Raw genomic sequence first — 27,772 nt, forward strand, 5'->3', positions numbered from 1 at the left:
TAGGTAGACCAGTTAATTATTTTTCTCTTCTCTTCTCCTCAAACCAGTCGAGCGATGCCTGACCTATAAGGCTTGTATACATACACATATTAATATTATAACAATGCGTTGGAATTGGATCTTCATCACTCAAAGCTAGGTAAGCTAAAGAGAGGTGCCATGACATATGTATACGTACAGTAGATAGTACATACTCTTTCTTTAGCTTCAGCTTTAGCTATTGGACCAGAATGATGGGATCTTTTCACTATATACCTATAACTAGAGGTTGACAAATAGCTATCTAGGTAGGTACATAAGTAATAATGTCTCGTGCTAAGAGGAATCTAGCGAGGTGATCTGATCTGCGTAGCTCTTCTGCAGCTGCAGCTGCAGTCTGCTTCTTACTTAGTCCTATTATCTTAGTCCTGTTAATTAATATTAGGCTAAAAGGAGAAAAGTGCAGGAATGATTGATGGACGACAGACAAGCTTGATTGGTACTTGACTGGACAGGAGCAGATGGCACAAGTACTTGACGCCTACAGCGCGGCCGAGGTCCATACGCTGTATATCTGGGTGGGACTGAGCTGTATATCCACGGTGGGGGGGGCTTTCACCGAGTGGAAATCGATGAAGTTGAAGAAAAGGACGATGATCCAGATCTGCGAGGGACTGACCTGTAGAAGAAACAACCGCTGGCCTTGGCTGAATCCTGATTTAGGAGGAATCGGGACTGGAAAGGTTGCCAGCAGCATCATCCTCAACGAACCTTGCTAACTTTTAGCACATCGTTCGGAGGGCGTTATCAGTATCAGCACATGTAGTCAATCAGAGTCAACACCGTGAAGCTTGCGTTCAGCCCTTGAAGACTGAGCTCTTCTCGATGACTGTCTGTAGATAGTTGTCAGAAATCTTCCACTCAGCCAAAAACAGGTGTCATGACAACTACATTTTTGCTATTGGATCTTTTCTGGTTGACAATAGTCAAGCTCGACTCATGCTAGAATATCGTACAGAAAGCGCTGTTCAGCTTGAGCTCTGTGATTCTTGGCAGGTTGTCATCACAGATAGATAGGAGGAATCTATCAACAGACAGGCAGGCATGGCTGATCGAGTCGCATTTGTGGAGTGGCTCCGTACCTGGTTTTTTTTTTCTGTTTTGTTTCTTGTTAGGGCTATGTACTCCTTAGCTAGGTACTGACCTCACTCTTCGCTCCAAGGAGATAAAGAGAGAAGAGGAGGAGGAAGAGGAAGGAAGGAAGGAAGATCTGGGGCTGGTGTGGAGAGAATGTACATAAAAAAGAGGGCAAATAAGATGCGTACGTAAGAATTAACCGGGTCAGGATTATTTATATCAACAATGATATTAACATTAAATTATGTTAAACTTACAGGCATGTCGCAACGCAGAGAAGGTCAATGACAGCCTGTTTCGGCTTCTTCATGCAAATTGACAAGATCTGGCAGGGAAGGAAAATGCTGGAAAAAGCACATGTAGGTGGCCTTTCTTCCTACTGAATCCGTGCTTGGCTCTTGGGCAATGCTGATCCCATTCCGTGTCTGCCTGTAGTTTCCACTGCCTGTTCTTCCATGGTTACGAAGACCGCGATCGCCAGCAGCGTCGTTCTGCCTATGCGCCTCTTGCCATGCATTTTGCTGAGAATGCTGCTCAGTCAAGCTCCAGGTGACGATCTATACCAACAGTTCACAGAGCTCAGCTCCAAGGCGCCTTAAGCGCAGGCGCCTAGAGGTTTAAGGTCGCCCGTACCATCCCAGACCTCATCGTTGTAGAAACTGGTGGAGAGTCGATGCAATTCAGCTCGAGTTCTTCGACGGGACCACCAGTACAGAAACGGTCCTCGTACATAACCCCCTCACCCAGAGCAAGGAACCCTTGTCAGCCAGTTAGGCATGGAACTGGCCCAAGCGCCACGCCTGGGATCGGCAGCGAACCCGCCATCCTATCAGACCAGTGTAGAGGTGTCTCGCCGCAGGCGACTGTATCACTCCCTCTATTAAGGTGATGGAGGGCACGATCTCGGGCGGGTGCAACGCAGTTGTCTGCGGGGAAGTATGGCCACCACCCACTGTTTTAAACAGCGAATGGAAACGGTGTTAGGGACGGAGTACTGTATTTGCAGGTGCGCGAATCATTGTAATACTAGTTTTCTTCCAGTCAGATCTCTTCTCCCGTGATAAACGAGGCCTGTCTCGCCTGCGGGCGAGAAACCGGTTCCTTGTCATTTTAGACCTATATCCTGTGTGTACTGTAGTATGTTTGTGGAGGACTGAATGGCACGTGACGGCCTACTTGACGGGTAATCACGAAGAAATTCCAAATATCTGAAGACTGTGATCGGTCCAGACATGGCCATGTGTAGCATTGATCCAAAAATGGAAACGCGTTCCTTGCCTGCATCGCATGCAGGCTGCAGCTGTGATTTTTGTTTCGTCCGGCATGGCGCAAGAAGCAGTGTTCGATTCGATCTGTGGTAAACCAAGCCGTTGGCCGTTGCCAAGAGCAGATCATGTGCATATATATAAATCGATTGCGTGCCGGCCACCAGTAGATTGATTCTTTATAACTCCAGCACACATACATTCCTTCAGTTGTCGGGCATCTCGTCTGAATGAGATTCTCAGCGTTCTCATCGTCAGTTTCGACATTTCTCTCCATCTAGTTGCGCCATGTTGCGTTGTACGGTATGAACATTAATATCGCCTGTCGGACCGAGTCAGTCGTCTTTCCGGATGCACTGATTGGGCTGACGGTGTAGCTTTCCCAAAATGGCACACCGCGAGTCAGATGCAGGCGATCCGCTAGCCGTTTTAGGAAGTAGGTCAGCCAATTTTTCTCGACACGGTCCGAGTCATGGCGACAGGTGACAATGACAATGGAATTGATAGATCGATTTACTGACTCTGATAGTAATCATAATAATTACTGCTCCTGATTGGGCGATTCCTGTGGAGAGAGAGGTTCCTCCGCATTTGCTCCGGTCTGGGGAAAGAGCGGGGGCAAAACTGCCACAGCCGAGCTCAAACACGGTCGGGCTTGAAAATCGGCAAACCATCGACCACTCCAGACGTGCCTTGTCACCACCGCTCTGCTGCATCGCTGCGAGCCATTCCCGACTCTCGTCGCCGATGCCCGCGGTTCAACCGAGCCTGCAGTCAGCACCAACCGAGACCTCAGACATAAAGACGCCAGCATGGACGGTTTCTTTTTGAATGGTAGAGTCGCCCTAAATCACGACCAGTACTGTCCAATTCATTGGATAGATATGGTTGTGTCTGGTTGATTTGTTAATTGATTGAATTTGGTCGATTGAATTGTTTGAATTGTGTGGAATTGGATTGAGTTCATGCTGAGTGGCTGCTAGCTGTGTTCGTGTTGGCGTTGTTCCTCTGGTTCAAGAAGATGGCCGCCCTCTCCCTGCTCTTCACGCCCTACACGGCGGTGGCCCTGGTGGTGCTGTACTATCTCGTGCCCTACCTGGCCAAATGGCGATGGATCGACATCCCGGCCCCCTTCCCGGCCGCCTTCACCAACTTCTGGCTGTTCTATCAATGCCGTCGGGGCCGTCGCTACAAGGCCGTCCATGAGGCCCATCAGAAGTACGGCACCATCGTGCGCATCCAGCCCAACCACATCTCCATTGCCGATGACGCTGCCATCCAGGCCATCTACGGCCATGGCAACGGATTTCTGAAGTCGTGAGTACCCCAGCCTGTTAGTTGTCTGGTTCTGTTAGTATTCTTTCTCTGACTTGACGTCTACCAGAGACTACTATGATGCCTTCGTGTCCATCCGTCGCGGCCTGTTCAACACTCGTGACCGCGCGGAGCACACCCGCAAACGCAAGACTGTCTCCCACACCTTCAGTGCCAAATCCATTGGCCAGTTCGAGCAGTATATTCATGCCAACATCGAGCTGTTTGTGCGCCAATGGTCGAACATCTGCGAGCGTCAGACCAACCCCCAGACTGGCTATGCCTCCATCGACGCCCTCCACTGGTTCAACTACCTGGCCTTCGACATCATCGGCGACTTGGCCTTTGGCGCCCCCTTTGGGATGCTGGCCAAGGGCAAGGACTACGCCGAGGTGCGCAAGACGCCCGACTCGCCGCCGACCTACGCGCCGGCCATCGAGGTGCTCAACCGTCGGGGCGAGGTGTCAGCCACGCTGGGCTGCTATCCCGCGCTGATCAAGTTCGCCAAATGGTTGCCCGATCGGTTCTTCCGGGACGGCCTTGAGGCAGTGAACAACCTGGCCGGTATCGCCATCGCGCGGGTCAACGAGCGTCTGCGCCCGGAGGTCATGGCCAACAACACCCGAGTCGACTTGCTGGCGCGTCTGATGGAAGGCAAGGATGAGACTGGGGCGAAGCTGGGCCGCGAGGAGCTCACCGCTGAGGCCTTGACGCAGCTGATCGCGGGATCGGACACGACCTCCAACACGTCGTGTGCGCTTCTCTACTGGGTGTTGCGCACTCCAGGCGTGCTCCAGAAATTGCAGAAGGCGATTGATGAGGCTGTGCCGGCGGGAGTGGACATTCCGTCGTTTGCGATGCTCAAGGACGTTCCCTAGTACGTACCCACAGATCATCCTTTCTTTGGCCACATCCCTGTAATTAGACAATCGCTAACCCGATGTCTGTGTCTAGCATCCAATGGGTCATCTGGGAGACGATGCGCATTCACAGCACCTCCGCTCTGGGTCTTCCCCGTCAGATCCCTCCGCAGAATGGTCCTGTTCAGATCTCCGGGCGGACGTTCTACCCGGGTGACATCTTGTCCGTACCGACGTACACGATCCACCACTCCGCCGAGATCTGGGGACCGGACGTCGAGGCGTTTGTGCCGGAGCGATGGGATCCTAAGCGTCTGACGCCGCGGCAGAAGGCGGCCTTTATCCCGTTCAGCACCGGGCCGCGTGCCTGCGTTGGGCGCAACGTGGCGGAGATGGAGCTGACCTGCATCGTGGGCACGGTGTTCCGCAACTTTGACTTCCGGCTGGAGCAGGATACGCCGATGGACACGCGCGAGGGGTTCTTGCGGAAGCCATTGGGGTTGAAGGTGGGATTGAAGAAGCGCGTTCCTGCGGCGGCGTAGGTAGGACGTTTCTGTCAGTCATAATTTAGTGTGTTTCTAATGAATGGGTGGTATATATTTATTTATTTATTTGCACTTGACATTTCCTTTCCCTCCACGAAAAGGAGAACGATAACGAACAAATGAATGGGAGTATGTAAGGCGCAGGAGTGAGAGAGCAAGGGGGCAAAAGGGGAGAGAATGTATGAATGATGAACTCAGAACCAGAGTGTGAAAGAAAGACAATAGGAATAGGAAGAACGATCCTATTTCTCAAGAAATCCAGCTATTTTTTTTTCTCCTCCCTAAGTTCTATCTAACCTAACTAGCCTAACTCTAATCATTCATCTCTCGGGTATCTGCATTGTATATGCATGGTCTATGTACATACATACATACTATATTGGGTATTGCTCGTAACATCGTCGTCAGTGGTGTTTCTACCAGTTCATAAATAAATAAATAAATAAAGTGATCCAAATGCAGAAGCAGAGGCAGATGCAGAAATGGGAATGGAAAGGAAGGAGGGTTGAGAAGTGATCAGCTCTCTCTCTCTCTCTTTATTCCCCCCCCCCTCTTCCCTTAACCACAGAACAGAGAGGGAGTGTCTTTTCTTTGTTTGGTCATTCCAGCTCCTGCAGCCGGGGATGGTGTCGATGTGGATGCAGATTCAGATTCAGGGTCACATTCTGCGTTTGGCTTTGGATTCGATCCTGGATGTGGCTATTGTTATGATGATTCCCTTCCTCCTTCTGCTGCTGCTGCTGCTGCTGATCCTTCTGGTCTGATCGGACCGGGGTTATTCTCGATTGTCGTCGTTGTTCTTCTCCATCTCGTTCCGACAGGTTCACGTCCAGGTCCGGACCAGGCGGCAGTTCGGTCAGGCCCGGTCTGGCCAGGACCTGGGATCCTGGTGATGAAGAGTTCTGGTATTGATGCTGCTGCTGGTGCTGATACGGATACTGGTATGGATACTGATACTGCTGGCTGTATCGATACTCGTGAGGGCTGTGAGGATGCTGCTGCTGATAATAGCCGAAAGGGGGATAGTACTGCTGACTGTAATGCCGATATTGTTGAGTATGACTCTGACTGTGATTCTGACTGTAACTGAAACTGTGACTGCAATGCCGCTGGCTCGACGTTTCTGACAAGTGCACTGATCCATGAGGACTGCGATTGCCTCTGTTGCCTCCGTTGTCATTGTTGTTATTATACAGCGACAGCACACTTTCCGGGTACGTCGGAGAAGGAGGAGGTCGCGGACTGCTGGTCCATGACCGATGGCGAGTGAAGGGGTAATTGCCGTTTTTTGCCTGGTCGGGCTCTCCAGCATTGTTGCTACTCGAGTGGCCGGATGAATATAGCGATACTGGTCGTGAATCCGAAGCAGGCTGTTGCAGAAGATTTTGTTGCTGAACAAAGGCATGAGTCGACTCGGCTGTTGGACTGCTTGTCGGACTGTCTGTTAGATAGCTGCTCCTCGCACCTGCGAGATGGCTCGCAGCTAGGTGACTCGCAACTCGATGACTTGCAGCCAGATGACTACCAGCGAGATGCCTCGTCTTCGCCAGCAGCCGCTCCACCAACCCCGCATGCGACTTCTTGATATTCTTCTTGACGATGCCCAGCAACACCAGACTGCACCGCAAATCAACATCCTCACGCAGATACAGGCCCTCCCTCGGGATGCGCAGCTTCTCCATGCCCAGCTCGACCGGGTCGCGCGGTTCCCCCGGCATGTTCCCGCACACCCGCCATTTCCCCCGGATCTCGAGCCCCGCCGGCGCGTGGATGTGCGTCTGCAGCCCCCGCGGCAGGTCGTGGAAACACCCGTAGTAGCTGACCTTTCCGGACAGCAGCCCGCCGGGCAGGTACGAGATCTTGTCCGTGATCTCGTACCAGGCGGCGTCGACCTCGTCGGGCTGCGCGACGGCTGGCGCGTGCTCGCACCGCCGGTGGCCCGTCACCAGCGGGTTCAGCTCGATCATCTCGCTGTGGTTGTGCAGGATCTCGACCACGGCGTCGCGCGGGACGTACGGCGGCAGCGGCGTGATGTGCGTGAAGATACTCCGTTTGAACATGACGACTTCGAGCTGTTCTGCATCTCCGAGCTGACTGAGGTTGTTCAAGTCAGAAGAAGAAAATTAAAATCTAGCTGGAGCACAAGCTCTCAGCGATGACGACGCCGGTGAGATGGTCGTCGGTCGTCGGTCGTCTGGTGTCTGCTTAAGTTACTGGCTAATGACGGCTAGCCACGAGCTGTCATTTTGAAAGGCTGACAAGCTGACAGGTATGTATGTACCTAAGGCAGGTGTTTGTTCCTGTCGAGTCTGCTTCCAGAATCCATTGCGAAGCAGGCTGGCCGCTGACGCTGACGCCAGTAATTAATCGGAGTTGGGATTAGCAGGTCGCTACCTTTCGGCCTACCTAGCTCAACCTGGTTAGTAGGTCAGTTTGTTACCTTAGGTACCTAGGTAAAACTTGGGACTCAGCTGATTGCTGCAGAAATATAAGGCAGGATTGGATTTAGATAAGAGTTCACTGCAGTGTCAAATGTGTTGATTGGAATTGGTCATGATATTCGAGGGAAAGGATATCTAAGGCAACCTGAAGTATTGAGAAGCTCTCAATTGACCTGTTTGGGTTAAAAGATTCTCTGCTTCTTTTTTCATTATTCATTCTTTTTTTCATTCTTTTTTTCATTCTTTTTTTCATTCTTTTTTCATTCTTTTTTCATTCTTTTTTTCATTCTTTTTTCATTCTTTTTTCATTCTTTTTTCATTCTTTTTTCATTCTTTTTTCATTCTTTTTTCATTCTTTTTTCATTCTTTTTTCATTCTTTTTTCATTCTTTTTTCATTCTTTTTTCTTTCTTTTCTTTTTTTCTTTTCTTTTTTTTTTCTTTTACTTTTTTCTTTTTCTTTTTCTTTTTCTTTTCACATCATAAAGAATATCTATATCTATCCTCTGAGAGATGAACTCCTTGATAAACCAAAACACATTTCTTGCAATATCATAATCTATTGACGTGTCGTGTCTGTCATAGGGAAAGCCTCTGGCTATACTATACAATCAAAAGATGCATCACGATCGATAGATACAGTGTGAATGGATTCGCAGTCCATATTCGACTCGACTCGACTAGCAATAATAACCCCACCGACGAACGCCCTTTCGCGCATTCTGTGCCTTGTCGGCGGCACTCTGCAGTTCGTTAGCATCACTCATACAGTCACATATATAGAGAGAATACGAGAGATTTCTGGATAGTAGGCGACACTTCCCTGCATCTGCGCCGCCAGACTCCCCCTCGGCACCATCCCGCCCGTGAATCTCGACTCCAACGACTGCGCCTCGCTGGCGTCCTTCTTGGTCACGTACACGGGGCTGCGATCCTGCACGGGCGGCAAGCCCAGCATTTCGTTGCGGTCGGCGATGGATCGCACCTGCGCGGAGATGGACGCTGGGCCGGGAGGGGTGTTGAATGCGCGGCCCTATAAATACATCATCAACCAAGAATCAGGAAATGAAGCTTGTTGGAAGTGTGTTGTACGTACTTCAGCAGACTGGATATCCCGCGCATCAAACCGCGTGATATGGCTCTGCGGTTTGCGCGCGAGCTCGTCGACCTTGGCGTCAAAGTTCATCTGCTTGGAGGCGAGAGAGTGTGCAGTGGCTGGGGGTAGTATATTATGAATAAATCAGCTTCTTCTCCATAATCAGCCTGATAATGGCTATATATATGGACAGATAGACAGATATTTCTGTATGTATGTACATACCTGCTGGTCCTCCCTTCACCGGCCCTCCGCCCGTCATCTCGCTCTCGGCCTGCGCGATGGCAGAGACATCGGGGGGAGTGATGCGTTGGCCCGCCGCAACGGCGCGTTTGATTTCGTTGACAGAGGGGAGATCGTTGAGACTCATGATGAAGTGAGAGTAAAAATGAAATCAAATAAAATAAAATAAAAGAAAATAAAAAAAACCAGTCGGTATCAGCTCGTCGCGATAGTGTTCCATCATGTCGGATTGATTAGATAGAAAGGGATACAATACAGTAAACACGTGCCTGTGGCTAGGTATTGTTTTCCGGTGATGTCAGGATGAACGATGATTCCATATCCAAGCAAGCAACGAACCAAGGGACAGCCGATGCGGACGGTGCGGGTACCTGCCAATCACCAAAGTATCCAAAGTATCTATCAAATAAGGAATCTGGTTGTATTTATCCAATCAAAGTGATGTGATCTCACCCTCGTACGATTGGCGAGTTTGGTAGTGGTAACCTTGCAAGACTATAGTACAGTTATGTATGTACTATTGACATGGCGAAGATAGCTACTATACATACATACGTATAGACATTGCTGCTGATTTTTCTTTTCTCTTTTGCTTGCTTTGTCGTTATTTCATTGTTAATCTAGCCAGTGTTCCGCATATCTTATATCGATTATCCTACCGTCTGGAGCAGGATATAGCAATCTTAATCCGACAAGACGCAATCGTGACAAACTCAATTGGGGGCAGTTATCTGGGTACCTTAATTACGTTGATGCCTAGGTAGGTAATTTGCTAGCTATCTACCCAGCTGGCTATTACTCTCTATCTAACTTTAGGTAGTAAAGTATATATTATATACTCCGTACACGGTAATCCCTCCATGAAGATCCTACCCTTCCCCGCAAAATAATAATAACAATGAGCACGGACACAGATGCAGCAGAGACTCGGTAGGTTGTAACCTAATAGTTCTAAGTAACTACCTAACTGGATTTACCCCACCGGAGTATGATCGAGTGACTGGAAGGATTTTTACTCGATACAGCAAATGAATATTCAATCTACAAATTAGGCCAACAGAAAAAAGACAATACTGGGTTCTCCGCTTGTTGTCTATTCTCCCACATTATCATTATCATCATCGTTGACTGCGTCATCTAACTACGTAATGTAGGTAAGTAAATTCTTGTAGGACCATCCTGTCATCAATCAAGAGATCACTAAGGTCTAATCTTTGATTTTGAACTTTGTCTCCTCTGAGAACCTTTCCTTGAATCCTACAAACCAACTTCCATATTCATTTATTATTTTTTTTAATTTCTTCTATCTGTCTGTCATCATCATGACTGATTCGGAGAATATCTACATCAACATGGAAACTTATTTACTCACAATTCCCATCATAGAACCCAAGAATTATAAATCTAAATATAAATACTACCTAGGCAGCCTACCACGTCCACCACCACGTCTGTGCAATTTCACCCCCGTCCGCCGATCGGGCCTGCACGATCGGGGCCGTGCCCGTCTTGGCCATTCGCCGATTGCTCCAGAAATACCACGCCATCTGGACGAGGACGGTCACGAGGCACACGGCAGCCAGGGACAGCATGGCCGTAAAGGCGTGAAGATAGAGAGGGGCGTCCTGCGTCCGGAAGACTTGGCCTCCGGCGATACCGGCTGCGTTGGCGGCCATGACGATCATGCTGGAGGTAGCACATGTGAGTATGTACGTTCCAGGGGGAAATGTTTGAAGAGAGGAATATGAGGAGGGGACGAGAGAATACTCACGCCATGGCAATGCTGCGTTGCTGTGGGTTCGTGCAGTTGACGGATAACCAGCCGACGTTGACGACACTGGTAACAATGTCAGCAGACCTTGTTTTCGTGCTGGATACAAGTTCGAGGAACCCACTGAATCACAGAGTTCGTTGCAGTCGCAGCAACAATCGCGGCATATCGATTCCATTTCGGGAAATGGACTGACTGCCGGAGACAGGCGTATGCGATTAGACTCCACAGCGCTGCGATAAAGGCGGCTGGTCCACGGCGTTTGGTACGGTCGCTAGAAAATAGATAAATATTAGTTCAGTAGACTATCTGAGAAACAGGCCACCTACGCCAGGAATCCAAGCAGGACGGAGATCACGGCCGCAGCGAAGTTGCCGACGGAAAAGAGCGCATTGGCCTGCACGGGAGTGAAGCCCAGGCTTTTGATGATGGACGGGGCGTATGTTTGCACGGCAGTGACCGAGATCATCGATGTCAACGTGATGAGGACATGCACCAGGATGCGAGGATTCCGCACCGTCTGCCAGACATCTCGCCCGGAAATCGACACCTGGGAGGTCGTCTTTGCCGGGTCGTCTAGCAGCACCCGTCGCACGAGAATATATTGCTCGTGAGGAGTAAAATAGCTCCATTTGCCGCAGCTAATCAAGGGCTTGCCATTGCCCACGCTGGGCGGGAGAAAGAGGATGAAGATGATCCCGATGCCAACCGTCATGACTCCTTCGACTGGAAGGGTTTAGCAAGCATGCTCCTGCAGAGAAAAAGGAAATCCTCAGTGTAGGTACTGACTGATAAAGAGCCACCTCCAGCCGGCGACTCCATAGCGTCCAGCCATGGTGAGGATGCCAGCGCCGATCAGCGACACGGTAGCTGACGCCAGGATATTCCCGAGAAAGAAGATGGAGATGCGGAGACTCGTCTCGGACTTTTTGTACCATGTGGACATGGTATACAGGGCGCCTGGTTCATTCTTAGCGCTAGCTCAAGAGCCAAACGAAAGAAACGAAACGACTCACCCGGTATGAAACCCGCTTCGCACAGCCCCAGAAGAATCCGCGTGACGAGGTAGCCGGCATAATTGGTCGCGAACGCCTGGAAGGTGGCCACCAGGCCCCAGCCGATGATCTGGAAGGATAACCACCGTTGTGGGCCAATCTAGATCCTCACGACTTGATCAGCAAAAGCAGATAGATACCCCAGGCGGCTCTCATAACAACCTTCTGCAGCAAGATGTTGGACGGAATCTCCAGAATAACAATTCCCGCCGACAACAGGCTCGTGCCCACGTTGATCTGGTTCGTCGTGACGTGCAGATCCTCGGTGATGGTATCCGTCAGGGCGTTCGCGATATTGGTGCGGTCACATTGCAGCGCGAAAAAGGCGAGGCCCAGGATCGGGAGCAGAATGAAGTCTATCCTGCATCGCATAGTCAGCATGCGTGTCTCGTCGAGTCGTGTCGTGTCGTATGGATCACTGACTTCCGCTTCGCTTGGCGCTCTTCGCTGGCAGTCCAATCTGCCTGCGTGGACTCGGCGATCACCAGCTCTTTGCTGCCTGCCTCCTTTGGACTTGCGTAGGTTTCCTGCGCGCCCATGTTGAGCGCGGTATCGCTGATGATCAGATGAGTTGATCTTAGAAGACGCTCCAGGAATACCGGCGGAGAACACCCACGAAAAGAGTCGAACGAGAGATTACGTCCATGCTTGAATCTAATAATATACGGGGCATAAAAGAAAATAAAATAATGAACATCGGCGAGCTGGAATCTTTCCCTGGTCCTGGTCCTGGTCCTGGACTACTCCGTACTCCGTACATACTCCGCTGCCACGCGGCCATGTGGACCGGCGCTTCAACGACGGTCGTTGATCCGGTGGAGCATTAGCTAGATTCAGCTATCAACGAAGTACCTAGGTAGCTACTAGCTTTAGCTAGCTACCTCTTGTGGTTAGCAAAGCATCAGCTCGTTACGTTTCTCTGTCCCTGAATTGCGCCATGGCGGACCAATGAGGAGCGGCGTTGCGGATCTATCTACACATACTCCGTAGATCTGTGATAGTTTACCTAGGTACGCAAGACCTTTTTAATAACCGTACGGAGGACTGCATTAGAGGCACTGAGAGATATTTAATATTTTTCTTGAATCTGGAACTCACGAGATTGCATGATGGATAATATTACTGCCAAGTTTGCTAATCTTTGGATTTCCGTACCACGAGTGTACTCTGCCTGATTATTGATTAGATTAGATTAGTCTCGGGCCTCACGGGCATCTAATCGAATAGGAGAACAACCCAGTAGAACAGGCAAGGCTTGGTAGGTCGCAGTAATTACCGATTCATTTCGAATGACGATTTGTATCCTCCGTACGGAGTATATTAGATTGATTATTATCCCTGCTTCTTTTTGGACAAACTAAGAGGACTCGATACCCAAGCAAGACACTGGAGTATAATTCAGCTCAATTCCACTTGGGTAACTACTGTACCTAGGTACCTAGGTGCTTACTTAAATTCGAGTCAAGTCGGATCCCAAGTCCCGAAACCCTTGTTGGAACTAGGAAGGGATTCTTCTCCGCACTGAACTGGTTCCAGCCCCCTCACGGAGGTATACCTAGCTCGGTAATACTCCATGCCATCCATGATGCTTCCCCGGATGGAGAAAAGCAAACACAGTTAATTTACACTTAGGGATATCGGAGATCCCGCTCTTCTTGCCAGTGCAATGAGGAGTGCAAAAAGAAAAATCCGGGGAAGATGATCCACCGGAGGCTACCTATACAGAGGGTGCACGGAGGATACAGTGACGAGGGAATCGTGCTCAACTGAGAGATATTTAACTGTCTTGTTTTCCTCTTCTCACGCAGAGGACGGAGAAACTGATGGAGAATATTTTTTTCAGCGAAAGTCTTCATTTTATATATCTCTTTTGTCAGGTTGTTGTACCTTGCAAGTCATCATGAGAAGTCTGATCTATAGCCTCTGCTTGGCTGGAGCTGTTGCTGCAACCAGCAACAATGTCACCGCGACAGTCGACCTCAACGTCAAGCGTGGCTTGCCCTCCCATCTCGCGTCAGGCTTCATCTACGGCATCCCCGATACCCCCAACCAGGTCCCTGCCCACTGGTACATCGACATAGGCTTCCGATACGGCCGCGCAGGTGGTGCGCAGCTGGGCCCGCCGGCACGAGGCTGGATCTGGGGCATCGATGAATATCAGGGCCGTCTGGAATCGACCCTGTCAAACTACCGGACTTGTCGTCAGTACGGTGCCGATTTCATCATCCTGCCGCACGATATCTGGGGCACCGACCACGCCAATGCCTCGACGGTGTGGCCCGGCGACAACGGCGACTGGACGAACTACGACAACTTCATCCGTCGACTGATGGCTGACCTGAAGGCCAACAACGCGCTGGACGGCCTCGTCTGGGACATCTGGAACGAGCCCGACATCTCCATCTTCTGGACGCGCAGCCAGCAGCAGTGGATCGATCTGTATATTCGCACGCACAGGCTCCTCCGGCAGGACCCTGACTTTGATGGCGTTCAGATATCAGGTCCCACTCTGGCGAACCGCCCATTTCCCGACAATACGTGGTGGACGAATTGGCTTGCCCAGATCGCTGGTAACCAGACGATCCCGGACCAGTACGCCTATCATCTGGAAGGAAATCCAACCTCCACAGACGACGACCTGCAGAACACCAACGCGTCCTTGGCGGCGCTGTTGCAGACCTACCGGCTCCCGCCGCGGCAGATCAACATCAACGAGTACGCCACGTTCGCAGAGCAGATCCCCGCCGGCGCTGCATGGTGGATCTCCCGGCTGGAGCGGTACGAGGCCTATGGGCTGCGGGGGAACTGGCAGAGCGGGACCACGCTGCACGATCTCTTCGCCAACTTGCTGACCAAGAGGTCGAACCCATTCAACTACACGGCGAGAGACTACGTGCCGGCGCCGGAGTACCAGGTGTACAGGTACTACAACCGGAATATGACGGGGCAGCGGGTGCAGACGACGGGCTCAGAGGATCGTCTCTTGGATGTGTATGCCACTGTTGACAACGACAAAGTGCGCATTTTGGCTGGCGTGCGCCTGGTCACCGGTACCTGGGCAATCACGGTGAATTCGCTCAGCGCCGTGGGCCTACCCAGTGCAGGTACGGTGCACATCCAGACCTGGGGGTTTGATGGGGACTCCGTCTGGGAGGAGGTCGACAGTCCGGAGGATCATGGTGTTGTTGCGCATGCCTACAGCGGGGATTCGGTGACGTTTCCAATATACCAGACGGACAATCATACGGCGTGGGCATTTGAATTCGACGTTGCTTGAACGAGTATCTGGAAAGGGTGGAAGTATATACGTAGCATATATCCCTCGTTCACGAGACAATGGCTATAGCCAATAAATCGATCTGGGGATTTAGGGTAGGCATCAGCTAGCTGTCGACATCGATCTGGCTTGCTATTACAGGCTATCTCTGCGTGCGTAGATGGCAAGTCGGGCGGTGGAATTCGAAGTATATAAACAGTTATTGCAATAATTACCTTCATGGGTTGGCGTGGTCATCTACGGCTCCTCTGGCTGAGTGGGAAAGTACCTACCAGGAACACACGTTAGCGGGATATGCATTTCAAATCTGATGCAGACCTGTCCTGCTTACTCTCGGTAGGTATTCTGGTTCTCCTTTCTCAAGGTCTTCTTGACCAGCTTCATTTTCTCCTCCTCAGGCAGACCAAAGAACTCGAGCGCCATACCAAAGACATCAGCATGGCTGAAGCTCAAGGGCGCGTTGACAAGACATGCGAATCAGGTCGTGGCTAATACATCGTAGAGCTGCCGGCTCAGATCTGACAGCTCCGTCTTCGTTGGCCGTGAAGGAGTTCTGAGGGGCGCCAGATCAACGATAGGAAGGGACGAAAGGTCGTGGACATGGCGAAGATGGTAGAAGACAACGATCAGGGAATAGTGTCAAGGAGATGAGATGAGATGAAAGAAAGCTCTGAAGATTGACATCACTCCGGAGACTGATATTATATGGATTTTGCCATCGTTCTTCACCGTCGTTTCCCGCTGCCGTCCACACGAGTCTTTCCTTCCGGGTGTGCAGGGTAGAACCTCCTGTTGTGGAAGGAGCCCTGGCGGAGGGATTGAGGGTCTTCTCCACAGATCCCAATGCTGGACGATCTCCAGTCCCTGGCTCGTAAGGCTGTCCAGGAAACACGGGATCTCATGACGGGCTCCACTTGGGATCGCACCAGGAAGAGATCTTCAAAGCGAGTTGCATACCGTCTTGCTGGACGGACACGATCTGAGGTGGTCACGGTTCAACCGTGATTTAGTCATTTTGTCGAGCTATACGAAAACAAACAGGTCTCGGGAGTTGTTGGCTACTGTATGGGCTTATGGTAAGAGCGGTAACTGAATAGAGAGACAGCAGATTGGATTCAAGTAAGAACACTAAGTCGGATGAGACATCCATGGATGAGGGCCGGTAACTGGGCCAGAGAGATCGGACCTGCAGGAGATCTCTGCATGATAAGTCTGGAGTACATACCTAGGTATCGAATAACAAGCTTCGCATGCAGCGAGTGGAGATGTTGCTGGATCGATTGGACTTAATAATCATATGCAGAGTACCAGAGTCAAATGTCGGTCAGAAATCTGTTTTCATTCGACGTAACGATACTGCAGATCGGTTTGCAACCCCGGAGATAAGCGAGAAGCGCATCGTTATCTCCGCCCGGAAGATCCTGATAGCAACAACTTGCAGACTGCCGCAGCACGGGGAAAGAACATCTCGACGGCCATCCACGACCTCGTGGTCTCCTCATCCGCAAGTATATCTCCTGAAATGAATAATCAAGGGAGGCAGTACGTCTGTCGAGTTTCTACTGATGCTGGTCGCTACTAACGAGCTGTGGCTCGGCGCAGACCGACGTCGAATCGCACCAAGAAAGCCTGCACCGAGTGCAGACAGCAGAAGGTTGGCCTACTCTCAAGACTGGCTTTGGATCCACAATTCTGATGTGATTCCGTGACGACAGGCCAAGTGCGATGCATACTTGAATCCAGACCAGCCGTGTTCACGATGCCGCAAGGTCCAGGCGAAATGCGTTATCTCCGACCCCTTCAAACGAGAGCATAAGCGAAAGTGCGTCGTTCTATTACCGACCCTACGACGTGCAGATGGCTGATACACTTCTTCAGGCGGCTCTCCGAACTCGAACATGAAGCCGAGGAACTGCGACGAAAACTCAGGAACTCGGAGAGCAGCAATAGTCTCGCGTCCCCCATCGCTGTGCTGACTGCTGCAGCGGAGATGGGGGTCGCTCCAGGAAATCTGGCAGCGATACCACCGGCCACTTCGCCTCCACATTCGTCAGGATATTTGAATCCGACGGCTCCGCCCGTGCCGGTGGATCTCCGGCCGCCTGCGGTACTACAGAATGGTGAAGGTCCAGGGATGCGTTCAGGCGCCAAGACGCTGGCACGAACGTTGAATGGCGTACGCGTCGAGGGAGAAGAAATTGACGACATCTTTCAGCTGTGGGTATTTCCTCGATAAAGCGATTGTCAACAGGATCTGGGATTGACGGGGTCGTGATAGGTTTTTCCGTGACTATGCTCCGTTCATGCCTATCCTAGACCCTCATCTCAGCCCCAATGCCTATTACGCGCAGTCGAGTTTGCTTTTCTGGGTCATCATTGGCGTCGCTTGTCGAAGCTACTCCAGAAATCCCACGCTCCCCGGCGCCCTCTCACGAAATGTCCTGGACACAGTCCTACTTTCCATGGCATCCAACTCAGCAGCATTGTACAAGATCCAGGCCCTCCTCTTGTTGCTGACCTGGCCGTTTCCAAAACTGGACGTCCTATTTCCTCTGAGCGGTTTTCTCTTGAACCTCGCCATGCAGAACGGTCTGCACATCCCCATGTCGACCCATGAATTTGCCAAGATGAAAAGGAACCATCTCTCCGAGATCGACGTCCATAGACGCTCCGAACTATGGGCTCAATGCATTATTGTGTATCAACGGTATGTATGCCATCATCGTGGGTGATTCTCGTGGCTGATGCACAGCAGGGCCTGTCTGTGCAAAGGACAGGCCGGCCGGGCCCTCCTCGATTTGGTTCCAGAGTCTGGACGAACCCTGTGTGAGCGGTTATGTCCGAGTGTGAGCCTTCAGCTGAAGTGCCTCGACATCGCCACCCGTTGTTCTTGCGCCGTACTTGAAAATGGAGTCCGAAATATGTCAGCGGAGCAGGAGCGCGCGTTGAACATCATCCTCCGAACCTTCGAGCATCAATTGGATGATCTTGAAGCGCAGCTACCATCGAGTGAGTCTGCTTCTCAAACTAGGGGAACTTTGTGGGCTAACTGCCCTAGATGCGGACTTGTTCTACACGACTCTCTGCCGGCTACACATCCGAGTTTTACATTTCTACAAAAGCCTTAGTGGAACGCACGACGGTTGTTTTTCCAGGTTGCTCGCGACGGCGTGTACAGTGATCGACTACGTGGCCACATTGGGCGAGAAGCCCGAATTCTACCTCGCAAGTCCTCTGTTCGTTACTATGGCCCTTGCGCTCTCGTGTTGTAGTTTGCTCCGATTACTAAAAAGTGCGATATCGCGGGATCTGGACACTGAGAGGGCCCGGTCGTCTCTCTTCAGGGGTATCAATATGATGAAGTGCATGTCCGTCGACAGCGACGACGCAGCCGCAATGTGTGCCAATCTCTTGAAGCAGTTGTGGAATAGCTCCAAAGCATTTCGAAAGCCGGACGGCACCGAGCATAGCACCTTGCGGATTCGAAGTCGCTTGGTCATGAGTCCGCTTATCGACGCGTTATGGTGGTGGCGGGAAGAGTGCGATCCTCAGCACAAATTGCTGATGCCTGAGGGTGAAACGGTGAATGGTAAATATTCTCCAATACCTCTGCACGTTTCCTGAGAGGAATTTTGCTGACTCATGAACCTTGGCTTCAGATTTAAACCGTGATCCCAATGGAGGCATCCCCACGCAAGACCAGTCGGTCGTGCCTCCGGAGCGACCGGAAGTTCTCCAGTTCCTCAATGACGACTTCTTGACCGACTTCGAGTGGGCATTGGGGAATGATTACCTACTTCCCCCAACAGAGCCATATGGGACGATGACATGGTCATCCGCGACGAACGGGGTGTAGGCGATAGGTGACAATTACTCCTTTGTATTGGAAACAGATCATTTAATAGGGGTTTCATTCCTATGGTTGAGCGGCCAATTGCAAACATTGTGGGCCTATCAGCATGATCTCTGAGAGACAGGACTCCAGGTGACTTGCTGCAGATGCTGGCTCACACATTGACTCCGACTCTTTGGTGCCAGATTCTGAGGTTGCTCAGCGGCTGAGCTTTCCTCTAGCCCGTGCGACAGATGCCTTGTCTCTGGAGGCCTTCCCCACATTCTGCATGATTAACCGCCGTCTCTACTTCCCCGCATCCAGCGGCATCTACCCGACGGGAATGTCATGCATTCAATCTCTGATCGGGCTTTTCTGGATGCTTCACTACGGAGTAATTCCAGGGAGAGCGGCGTAATTTGGGGTTACACTAGACGCAGGGTTAACTTTCACCACTGTGGATTCGTTCTGAGTTTTTGACCTGCTGTCCGGGTGGCCAAGGAACCTCCCGATGAGAATGGTCTCGTTCTGGGACCTCGCACTGTTTAGCTGGCCCTTCTCCGTTCCTGGATAGAGGCCCCTGCGGTTCGATTTTGAAGGCTTTTTTTTTTAAAAAAAAAGAATATTCAACATGGATCGCAGCCTCCGGACACAGAGACAAAAGGTGAATCTACAACTATTGATACTTCCCGAGATTCAGGGTGCTAGGTCTTCCTCGGTTCGGAGACGGATATTACACTACCCCCTATGGCGATATACCTAAAAACGTACCAAAACTTTGGCAGGCAGTGTACACGTGTCAGTTCCCTCACAAAATTACGTCAGCCATTTCGTTAGTTCCTGACCTTCTCCCGTAAGAGCCACCAAGTTTAACTATCGCCTTCACTGTTGCTTATCGAGGAGAAGTTGAACGAGCCCCATTGTTTGATCACAAAGCTCCGCGGCAGCCACCGGAGGATGGATTCAATCTCAAGCTCAGGACGCTCTGTGTACAGTGCTTTCTCTGTGGGCCGATAAGATTAGAATATGTTGATAAGACTCGAGCTCTACCTGATCAGGCAGGAGCATACGGAGTAGGGCTTGATGGGACCCAGTTTACTTTCTATCTGAGCCACAGATTACCGCCCTCAGTGCGAAGGAAATCTGCCAAGCTCTGTCTTGCATACCGAGGAGTAATCCACAGTAAGCGCTTATCGACGGGTATGTGTGTTGACAAAACCCTAAAGCCAAGCTTATACCGGCATTCTGGGGTTACATCATCGGCATTATTATCGAAGTCCAGATGGACCCCTCCGCAATTGCATTGGTGAAGTCATATCTGGAACTGTGACGGGAGGAGGCACTTCTCTGCTACGCCGCCACTTGGCAAGGGCGGCCCTCCTTGCTCAAACAGGAAGCTGAGAATTTGGATTAGCGATGATAGCGCGACTACAGAATTCAATGTGACGGGTCGATTTTCTTGGGGAAATATTGCGGTGGAAGAACCGCCTTTTTCCGACATTCCTTAGCGGCGAGAGACGAACTGGTCCACTTGATACGACCGGATAAAAGTATACGCCGGATTCTCTGACGGCCACGAATATTCCATGCAGATAACGAGATATTGCTGCGAGGTCAACGATTCTCCGAACGTCAACGAGTTTCCGACGCGTTGACTGATTGCGTACCCGAACCACGTAGCAACATTCATTCCAAATGATGGTCTGCGATACGAGTGAGCTCGGAATGGTAGCATGTTTGTCCAGCTCTGCCTCTCAACTGGGGTTCCAGCACAAGGTGTGTTTCCCCGCATGAGATCTCGCCTGTCATGTGCCGGAACAGGACCGATGGCCACAATGCCAGTAGTAATAATGCGCCGCTAACTCCGTAATTAGCTTGGCGCCCATCCGAGCGTCGAATGGCGTATTCTTTTGCCTCCTTTTTGCTGATACCGAAGAGATACGGGTACGCCAGCCGCGGTTGACAGATTTCGTTTGCGAACCAGTCATGGCTTATCAGCTTATCAACAACCGGCGACAGTCGCTATCTTAGACCAGACTGGCAGACCCCATTCTCACACTTCGTCACCATGCTTGGTGGCAGCCCACAGCAATCGACGAGTTATACTCGTGCTGTTGTGGTGAGTGCGATCAGTGGATTTTTCATGTGAATTCTGTTTCATGTCAGGCAAGGTATGACAAGGGCCAGACGGAGTCCATCCCAGCACTGACCTTGTTCGTTTCTAGACTGGAGGCTGTTCAAATTGGCAATCAAACAACAACCAATCAAATCAAATCGAGACCAAACCTTGGCTTCCCCAAGCAAGGCCCTTGACGCCAGGAAACAAGCGTGGCGGCTCTCTGTCCTCTCCCGCTGGCGGCGAAGGATCTGAGTCCTACGTCAGCAAGTGCCACATGGGAATCGTCCTGCATTGGATGCATGATTTGTCACGGCCACTGCTACGAACTATTATGCATGATGCAGCGTCTGCTAAGCTTAACTCCGCTTTTCCAGGCTAGCGTGCTGATCCGCCGGGGGATTAATCCTGAACACGTAACTCAGTTGGTTGAAGGTTTGATTATCGTTGATGAGAGTGGACCGTCAGAAACGGTTCCCCGTCCCCATTCTTCCCCCATCTAACTCCTTCGAATGGACTCGAACAGCAATAATGAATCGGTTGATGCCGCCTCGAAGGCCTGGCTGCCAGCGCCATGGCCGAGACGGCGGTCTGCACGGTAGCCTGCTTATCAATGATTATCATCGCCGTCCGAGATCCGGCAAGCGTGGCGTCACTGGGTGTATCACTGAACTAAACAGTCGGAAAATATCCAGATCCGACGCTGGGTTACATCCTGGATGCTCGGCAATTACCAGGACGGGTAGCGGGCAGACCTCTCTCACGCTATGGGCCATTGACAATTGGTTGGATAGCGCATCGTTGATATCATGGCATCCCGCATGGCGCACAACCGCTAATAAGCGCCAAATTAACCAGACTAACAACGAAAGATCGGGCGAGATGTGAGATAAGGATCGGTGAGCCAACAGTCGTTCTGCTATCGATTGTGAAAAATGATCGTGCGGGTCCCTGCTGTCCCATCAGGGGGGTGAATACATCGTCGCGTGACTCGGTTATTGTTCTCCGGGGTATATATCACCGCAGCAAACCGTTCGCTCGTTCGATAGTCTAATGTGATCCTATATTACTTGTTTCTTCTCTTCCTCACCAGCACCAGGCGCCCTATCTGACCTCCTGACGGGCAGGTTCAACCGCCATCCCTGTCTTATCATGGAGGAGAAGTATACTGAGCCCACCGTGGCCGTGTCGACGGGCGTGGGGGATGCCCATGAGGCGGTCGACCACCTCAAGAATCTCAAGAAGCAACACCATTGGGACCCCAACCTGCCCGACGAGATTTTTGACGAAATCGATGAAGCGCTTCATACGACTGATGCAAGTGCCCAGGTGGGAATCGCTGGGGAGCTGCTTGACAACTCCCCGTACCCCGAGGTGCGGGCAGCTGTCGTCAACTATGACGAAGGAGGCCATTCCAACACTATCCGTGCCTGGGTGATCGGCATGCTGCTGGCCACCATCGGATCGGCCCTGAATATGCTGTTCTCCATGCGTGATCCCTACATTGTGATACCTTCTTATGTAGCTCAAGTCGTCGCCTATCCGATCGGCGTAGCTTGGGCCAAGTGGATGCCGGCGATCGAGTTCAGCTTCTTTGGCATCCGTGGCAACTTGAACCCGGGACCATTCAGCAAGAAGGAACATGCCCTCATCGTCATCATGGCCAATGCCACCTTCGGCGGTGGTGCGGCCTATGCCACTGATGTGCTGCTGGCACAGCGCGCCTTCTACAAGCAGCGATTTGGCTGGCCGTTTGAGATATTCATGACCATCTCAACTCAGATGCTGGGGTTCGGCCTAGCCGGCTTCTTCACCCGGTTCCTGGTCCAGCCAGCGGCGATGATCTGGCCAGCCACCCTGATCAATAGCAGTCTGTTCACTGCCCTACACGACCACCGCCGGCCCGATCCCTCCAAGACGTCAGGGTGGACAATCGGCAAATACCGGCTCTTCCTCTACACCATGATCGGCTCGTTCGTCTGGTACTTCTTCCCTGGATACATTGCCCCGTTCCTCAGTGTCTTTGCCTGGGTGACCTGGATCCGCCCAAACAACCCGGTGATCAATCAACTCTTTGGCGGCTGGACGGGGCTGTCATTGATCCCAATCACCTTTGACTGGACCCAGATCTCGGGCTTCAACTTCAGCCCGTTGATCGCGCCGTGGTTTGCCATCGCCAACACGCTGATTGGCATGGTTGCCTTCTTCTGGATTACCACGGCGGCGATCCACTTCAAGGGACTCTTCTATAACAAGTATCTGCCCATCAGCGACTCGAACAGCTATGACAACACCGGCAATTTGTACAATGTCAGTCGGATCCTGAATGACCAGAGCGAGTTTGATCTGCAAAAGTACCAATCCTACTCACCCCTCTTCCTGTCCACTTCATTCATGTTGACATACGGACTGTCATTTGCCACCATTGTGGCCGTGATCGTCCACACGGTCCTTTTCCACGGTCAAGAGCTCTGGATTCGGTTCAAGAAATTCGGATCCGAGGAGGAGGACGTCCACGGGCGGCTGATGGCTCGGTACAAGAAGGTCCCTCTGTGGTGGTATGGGGCTGTCGCTCTCATCATGATCGCCATGAGCCTGGGAGTCGTGCTGGGCTATCCGACCCATCTGTCGTGGTGGGCGTTTTTCGTCAGTATCATCATCTCGGCGGTGTGGTTTGTGCCCATCGGCATCGTGCAGGCGACGACCAACATCCAGATCGGGCTGAACGTGTTTACCGAGTTCATCATCGGCTACATGCAGCCGGGGCGGCCGATGGCGATGATGCTGTTCAAGACGTACGGCTACATCAGCATGTTTCAGGGGCTGTACTTCTGTCAAGACTTGAAGCTGGGCCACTACATGAAGGTGCCGCCGCGGGTCACCTTTGCGGCGCAGATGATCAGCGCCCTGTGGTCGTCGGTGGTGCAGATCGCGGTGATGAATTGGGCCCTGTCGGCGATCTCGGATGTGTGTTCGCAAGGCCAGGTCAGCCACTTCAGCTGCCCGAACGGGCGGGTGTTTTTCAACGCCTCGATCATCTGGGGTGCGATCGGCCCCCAGCGCATCTTCTCTCCGGGCGCGCTGTACTCGCCCATGCTGTGGTTCTTCCTCGCGGGCTTCATCTTGCCCGTGCTGATCTACCTGGGGGCGCGCGCGTTCCCCAAGAGCCCGATCCGGTACCTGAGCGCACCTATCATCTTTGGTGGGGCTGGTCTCATCCCGCCGGCGACACCGCTGAACTATCTGAGCTGGGGGATCGTGGGGTTCGTGTTCAACAAGTACATCCGGAATCGGTGGCGTGGGTGGTGGATGCACTACAACTACGTGTTCTCGGCGGGCCTGGACGTCGGCCTGGCACTCTGCACGATCCTGATCTTCGTGACGCTGCAGCTGACCAACACGAGCTTTCCGTCGTGGTGGGGGACCGAGATTGCGGCCAACACGATGGATGCGTCGGACACGGCGGTGCAGGTTGTCCTGCCGCCGGGGGAGACATTTGGGCCGACCAGTTGGTAGAGTTGATCGAGGAGCTTGCCGTAGTTTTCTCTTCCTCGATCAATGTTTAGTCATGTTGTCCCTATATACAAACACCCGTCTCACTTAGCAATAATGATTGAATGCTATTGATGTCGTTAAACAGCTGGCTCGTAGCATCTACAGTATCCCAGTAGTTCAGTATCGACGTGATTGTCGAGAGTGTTCATTCGAATTCAATCTACTTGTCTTCACATGGGAATCTACCTCGATATTGTAGTAGTAGTTCTCGTAGTAACCATGAAGGAGAGGTTCTCATACAGTCACGTGCATCAGGTACAACAGAGTCCATACTCTTGCCCTGATCAAAATTGTAGCCAATAGGAAATCCATCTTATCTTATCTGTCCATTGTTTTTATCCGAAATGCCAGCCCATCAAGTGTCGTGTCCCCCCACGCTAAGCGTGTTCAAAATTCCGGGGAACTCCATACTTTACGGTACAGGTCAGGGGACCGGTGTGGGGGTTCCCCAGTGTGATGTTCTGTATGATGCAGTGATACTTAAATGCCCAGGTGAATCATTGCAGTTCAGATATCAAGAGCCTCGAGTCAATTGGACAAACTTTCCATGAGGTCTTATAATTATTACTATTAATATTATTCCCACTCTCATGCTCTGAATTGGAAACTGCCGTGTCTAACTTACTTACTATTATTGTAATAGGCACTCCGTAATATAAAAGAAAAGGCTCTCCGCAGTTGCTCCCCCACGCTAAACCGGAAGCTTGTTGCGGACAACAATGCGGAGAGAATCCGGCCGAAAAAGTCAACTAACTACGGAGTACAGCTTCTTGTCGATTGTTATCTTTTTTTGGACTCTTCGAGAATTTATATATTATATATACAATTTAATTTTATTTCTTTGGACGATATTCTCTTTCTTGTCTCCTGCATGGCGGTCAAGCTCGACGGTAAAGAAGTCGCCCGGCATAATTCCCGAGAGTCGTGCTGGATTGTCGTCAGAGGAAAAGTGTATGATGTGACGGGTCAGTATTCTCGTCTTCTTTTTCCAGCATCAATTCATTCTGTTTAACCTGCTTGCTAAAAGGTGACAGCTTTCCTGGACGAACATCCTGGCGGCGCCCGTGTCATCCTCCAATGTGCCGGACACGATGCCACGGCAGACTACGATGCCATTCACCCGCCAGAGCTGCTTGAAGAGACGCTTCCTTCGTCTGCATTCAAAGGCGAAGTCGACGTGTCGACCCTCGATCAACCTAAGCGCAACCATGGTGTCACAGAAGAGAAGTCGTCTGACGGCCCACCCCCTCTGAGCAGCCTGATCAACCTGCGCGACTTTGAAGCCGTTGCCGAACGGCATCTGCCCGCCAACGCCTGGGCCTACTACGCCGCGGGCGCAGACGATGAGTTTTCGAAGCAGGAGGCGGAACGCGCCTATCGGAAGGTGTCGCTCCGACCGCGCATCCTCCGCAACGTCGGATCGATCGACACGCGCACGACGATTCTGGGGCATCAAGTATCGCTTCCGGTCTATATCTCCGCCGTGGGCATCGCCAAGTTCGCCCATCCTCAGGGCGAATGCACGCTGGCCGCTGCTGCGGGCAAGGAAGGACTCGCCCAGCTGGTGGCTACCCGGTCCAGCATGTCGATCGAGAGCATCATGCAGGCGCGCACGCGGCCCGACCAGCCCATCTTCTTCCAGCTGTATATGCATAAGGACATGAGCCAGTCGGAGGCCACCATCCGACGGGCCGTCAAGGCTGGCGTCAGTGCCATCTGGCTGACTGTTGACTCGCCGGTGACGGGGAAGCGTGAGCGAGATGAACGGCTGAAGGCTCAAGTTGATGTACGGTTGCGCTGCCTGTGAAAGTCTTTGTTCTTTCGTTCTTTCTGACGGCTGATATATTCTAGGTGGGAGAACAAAATAAAATAATCGGCGGGAAAGGCCAGCCTGTCCAGGGGATCGCCAAGACGCTGTCGAGCACCGTCTCGCCCTACCTCGATTGGGACACAATTGCATGGATCCGAAAAATCACCGATCTGCCGCTGGTGATTAAAGGGATTCAATGCGTGGAGGATACTGTGCTAGCTTACAAGCACGGAGTACAAGGAATCGTCTTGTCGAACCACGGGGGGAGGTCCCAAGATACGTATGTTTGCGTCTTCACCATTCGTCATTATCTACAAAATGCAGATATCAATCGCTAACGCTAAGTAAATACAGCGCTCAACCCCCTCTACTGACCCTTCTCGAAATCAACAAGTTCGCCCCCGAGATCATCGGCAAAAACATGCAGATCTTCGTCGACGGCGGCATCCGGCGCGGCACCGACGTGATCAAGGCGCTCGCCCTAGGCGCCACAGCCGTTGGCCTGGGGCGACCCTTCCTCTACAGCATGGCGGCTGGATACGGCGAGGAGGGCACCCGGCGGATGGTGCAGATCCTGCGTGAGGAGATCGAGACCAACATGGCGCTGCTGGGGGCGACAAAGATTGCGGAGATTGAGCGCAGCATGGTCAACACGGCAAAGTTGGAGAGGGATCTCACGACAGTTTCTCCGAAGTTGTAAGTTGTGTATACGTCGTGAAGTGTGGATGAACTAGACTAGACTGGATTACTGGTAATTTATGTCATCACGAGACTACATTGTTTGCTCATATATTTCTCATGGATGGATCAGTTCGTAGCGAGATAGGATCATAGCTAAATGCAGATATACAGAAATAGCTCTGGATATAATAATCATTATAATTTCCCGGCACTATGTATATTATATTGCTATCATTGCAGCGAGATAAGAACGAATGACAAGAGCTAAAAAAAGGAAGAAGAAGAGAAGAAAAACAAGACATATGACAAAATGATAAGGAAAATTACAAACCAAGTATATCTAGTTAATTGCATGTGGAAATCCGTATCCATCCAACAGAGTGAGCATGTTATGTATTGTACCTCACAGTCATCGGCCTTCTCTCCGCCGAAGTCAATAAATTAATCCGTCCTGGAATCAATCGACCACCGAATCAGAACATAGCAGAACAGAAGAATAATTAAGATAAGATCACGAACTCAATTGACTGGATGCAGACACCCGTGAAGGCTAATTATCATCGAATTAATTAATTAATTGGTTACGCATCTCGATCCCTCATGAATTAACTAATACCCATCTGAAGTAATACAAGCATCTGAAGAGAAATGCACCCCCACGCCGGCAACCCACCACAGACACCCCACGCAACAGCCCCGCGGGGTAAACGATGAAGTTCTGTCCCAACGACCGAGAGCTCTGCTCAGCTCTGCTCAGCTCTGCTCAGAGGGGCAAGATAGAACTCTTATCATAGATT

General features: G+C 51.4%; 8 protein-coding genes across 8 annotated transcripts; 6 read left to right on the forward strand and 2 right to left on the reverse strand.

The window, feature by feature from the left end:
* Positions 1 to 3,193: 3,193 nt before the first annotated feature.
* On the forward strand, positions 3,194 to 5,097 carry VTN77DRAFT_6354 (uncharacterized protein; the record flags this gene model as incomplete). Its single annotated transcript, XM_069422623.1, has 4 exons — positions 3,194 to 3,215; positions 3,365 to 3,698; positions 3,766 to 4,572; positions 4,650 to 5,097. 4 exons carry the CDS (start codon positions 3,194 to 3,196, stop codon positions 5,095 to 5,097), a joined length of 1,611 nt encoding a protein of 536 aa, XP_069276167.1.
* Positions 5,098 to 5,699: 602 nt separating this feature from the next.
* On the reverse strand, positions 5,700 to 7,160 carry VTN77DRAFT_6355 (uncharacterized protein; the record flags this gene model as incomplete). The annotated part of the gene is made up of 1 exon (XM_069422624.1): positions 5,700 to 7,160. One exon carries the CDS (start codon positions 7,158 to 7,160, stop codon positions 5,700 to 5,702), a length of 1,461 nt encoding a protein of 486 aa, XP_069276168.1.
* A 3,148-nt stretch (positions 7,161 to 10,308) lies between these two features.
* On the reverse strand, positions 10,309 to 12,243 carry VTN77DRAFT_6356 (uncharacterized protein; the record flags this gene model as incomplete). The annotated part of the gene is made up of 8 exons (XM_069422625.1): positions 10,309 to 10,564; positions 10,650 to 10,715; positions 10,774 to 10,923; positions 10,979 to 11,375; positions 11,439 to 11,609; positions 11,666 to 11,804; positions 11,867 to 12,065; positions 12,128 to 12,243. 8 exons carry the CDS (start codon positions 12,241 to 12,243, stop codon positions 10,309 to 10,311), a joined length of 1,494 nt encoding a protein of 497 aa, XP_069276169.1.
* Positions 12,244 to 13,604: 1,361 nt separating this feature from the next.
* VTN77DRAFT_6357 (uncharacterized protein) lies at positions 13,605 to 14,981 on the forward strand (the record flags this gene model as incomplete). The annotated part of the gene is made up of 1 exon (XM_069422626.1): positions 13,605 to 14,981. One exon carries the CDS (start codon positions 13,605 to 13,607, stop codon positions 14,979 to 14,981), a length of 1,377 nt encoding a protein of 458 aa, XP_069276170.1.
* Positions 14,982 to 16,503: 1,522 nt separating this feature from the next.
* VTN77DRAFT_6358 (uncharacterized protein) lies at positions 16,504 to 18,837 on the forward strand (the record flags this gene model as incomplete). The annotated part of the gene is made up of 8 exons (XM_069422627.1): positions 16,504 to 16,523; positions 16,584 to 16,635; positions 16,697 to 16,803; positions 16,860 to 17,198; positions 17,260 to 17,688; positions 17,737 to 17,990; positions 18,040 to 18,570; positions 18,641 to 18,837. The coding sequence occupies 8 exons, from the start codon at positions 16,504 to 16,506 to the stop codon at positions 18,835 to 18,837; spliced, it is 1,929 nt and encodes a 642-aa protein (XP_069276171.1).
* A 2,135-nt stretch (positions 18,838 to 20,972) lies between these two features.
* On the forward strand, positions 20,973 to 21,311 carry VTN77DRAFT_6359 (uncharacterized protein; the record flags this gene model as incomplete). The annotated part of the gene is made up of 2 exons (XM_069422628.1): positions 20,973 to 20,984; positions 21,039 to 21,311. The coding sequence occupies 2 exons, from the start codon at positions 20,973 to 20,975 to the stop codon at positions 21,309 to 21,311; spliced, it is 285 nt and encodes a 94-aa protein (XP_069276172.1).
* A 770-nt stretch (positions 21,312 to 22,081) lies between these two features.
* VTN77DRAFT_6360 (uncharacterized protein) lies at positions 22,082 to 24,445 on the forward strand (the record flags this gene model as incomplete). The annotated part of the gene is made up of 1 exon (XM_069422630.1): positions 22,082 to 24,445. The coding sequence occupies one exon, from the start codon at positions 22,082 to 22,084 to the stop codon at positions 24,443 to 24,445; it is 2,364 nt and encodes a 787-aa protein (XP_069276173.1).
* Positions 24,446 to 25,355: 910 nt separating this feature from the next.
* VTN77DRAFT_6361 (uncharacterized protein) lies at positions 25,356 to 26,994 on the forward strand (the record flags this gene model as incomplete). The annotated part of the gene is made up of 4 exons (XM_069422631.1): positions 25,356 to 25,449; positions 25,519 to 26,270; positions 26,336 to 26,574; positions 26,649 to 26,994. The coding sequence occupies 4 exons, from the start codon at positions 25,356 to 25,358 to the stop codon at positions 26,992 to 26,994; spliced, it is 1,431 nt and encodes a 476-aa protein (XP_069276174.1).
* Between the last annotated feature and the right edge of the window lie 778 nt (positions 26,995 to 27,772).

The sequence above is a fragment of the Rasamsonia byssochlamydoides genome (genome assembly GCF_041956645.1).
Source record: "Rasamsonia byssochlamydoides strain NRRL 3658 unplaced genomic scaffold VTN77scaffold_49, whole genome shotgun sequence".
In the NCBI taxonomy this organism is placed as follows: domain Eukaryota; kingdom Fungi; phylum Ascomycota; class Eurotiomycetes; order Eurotiales; family Trichocomaceae; genus Rasamsonia; species Rasamsonia byssochlamydoides.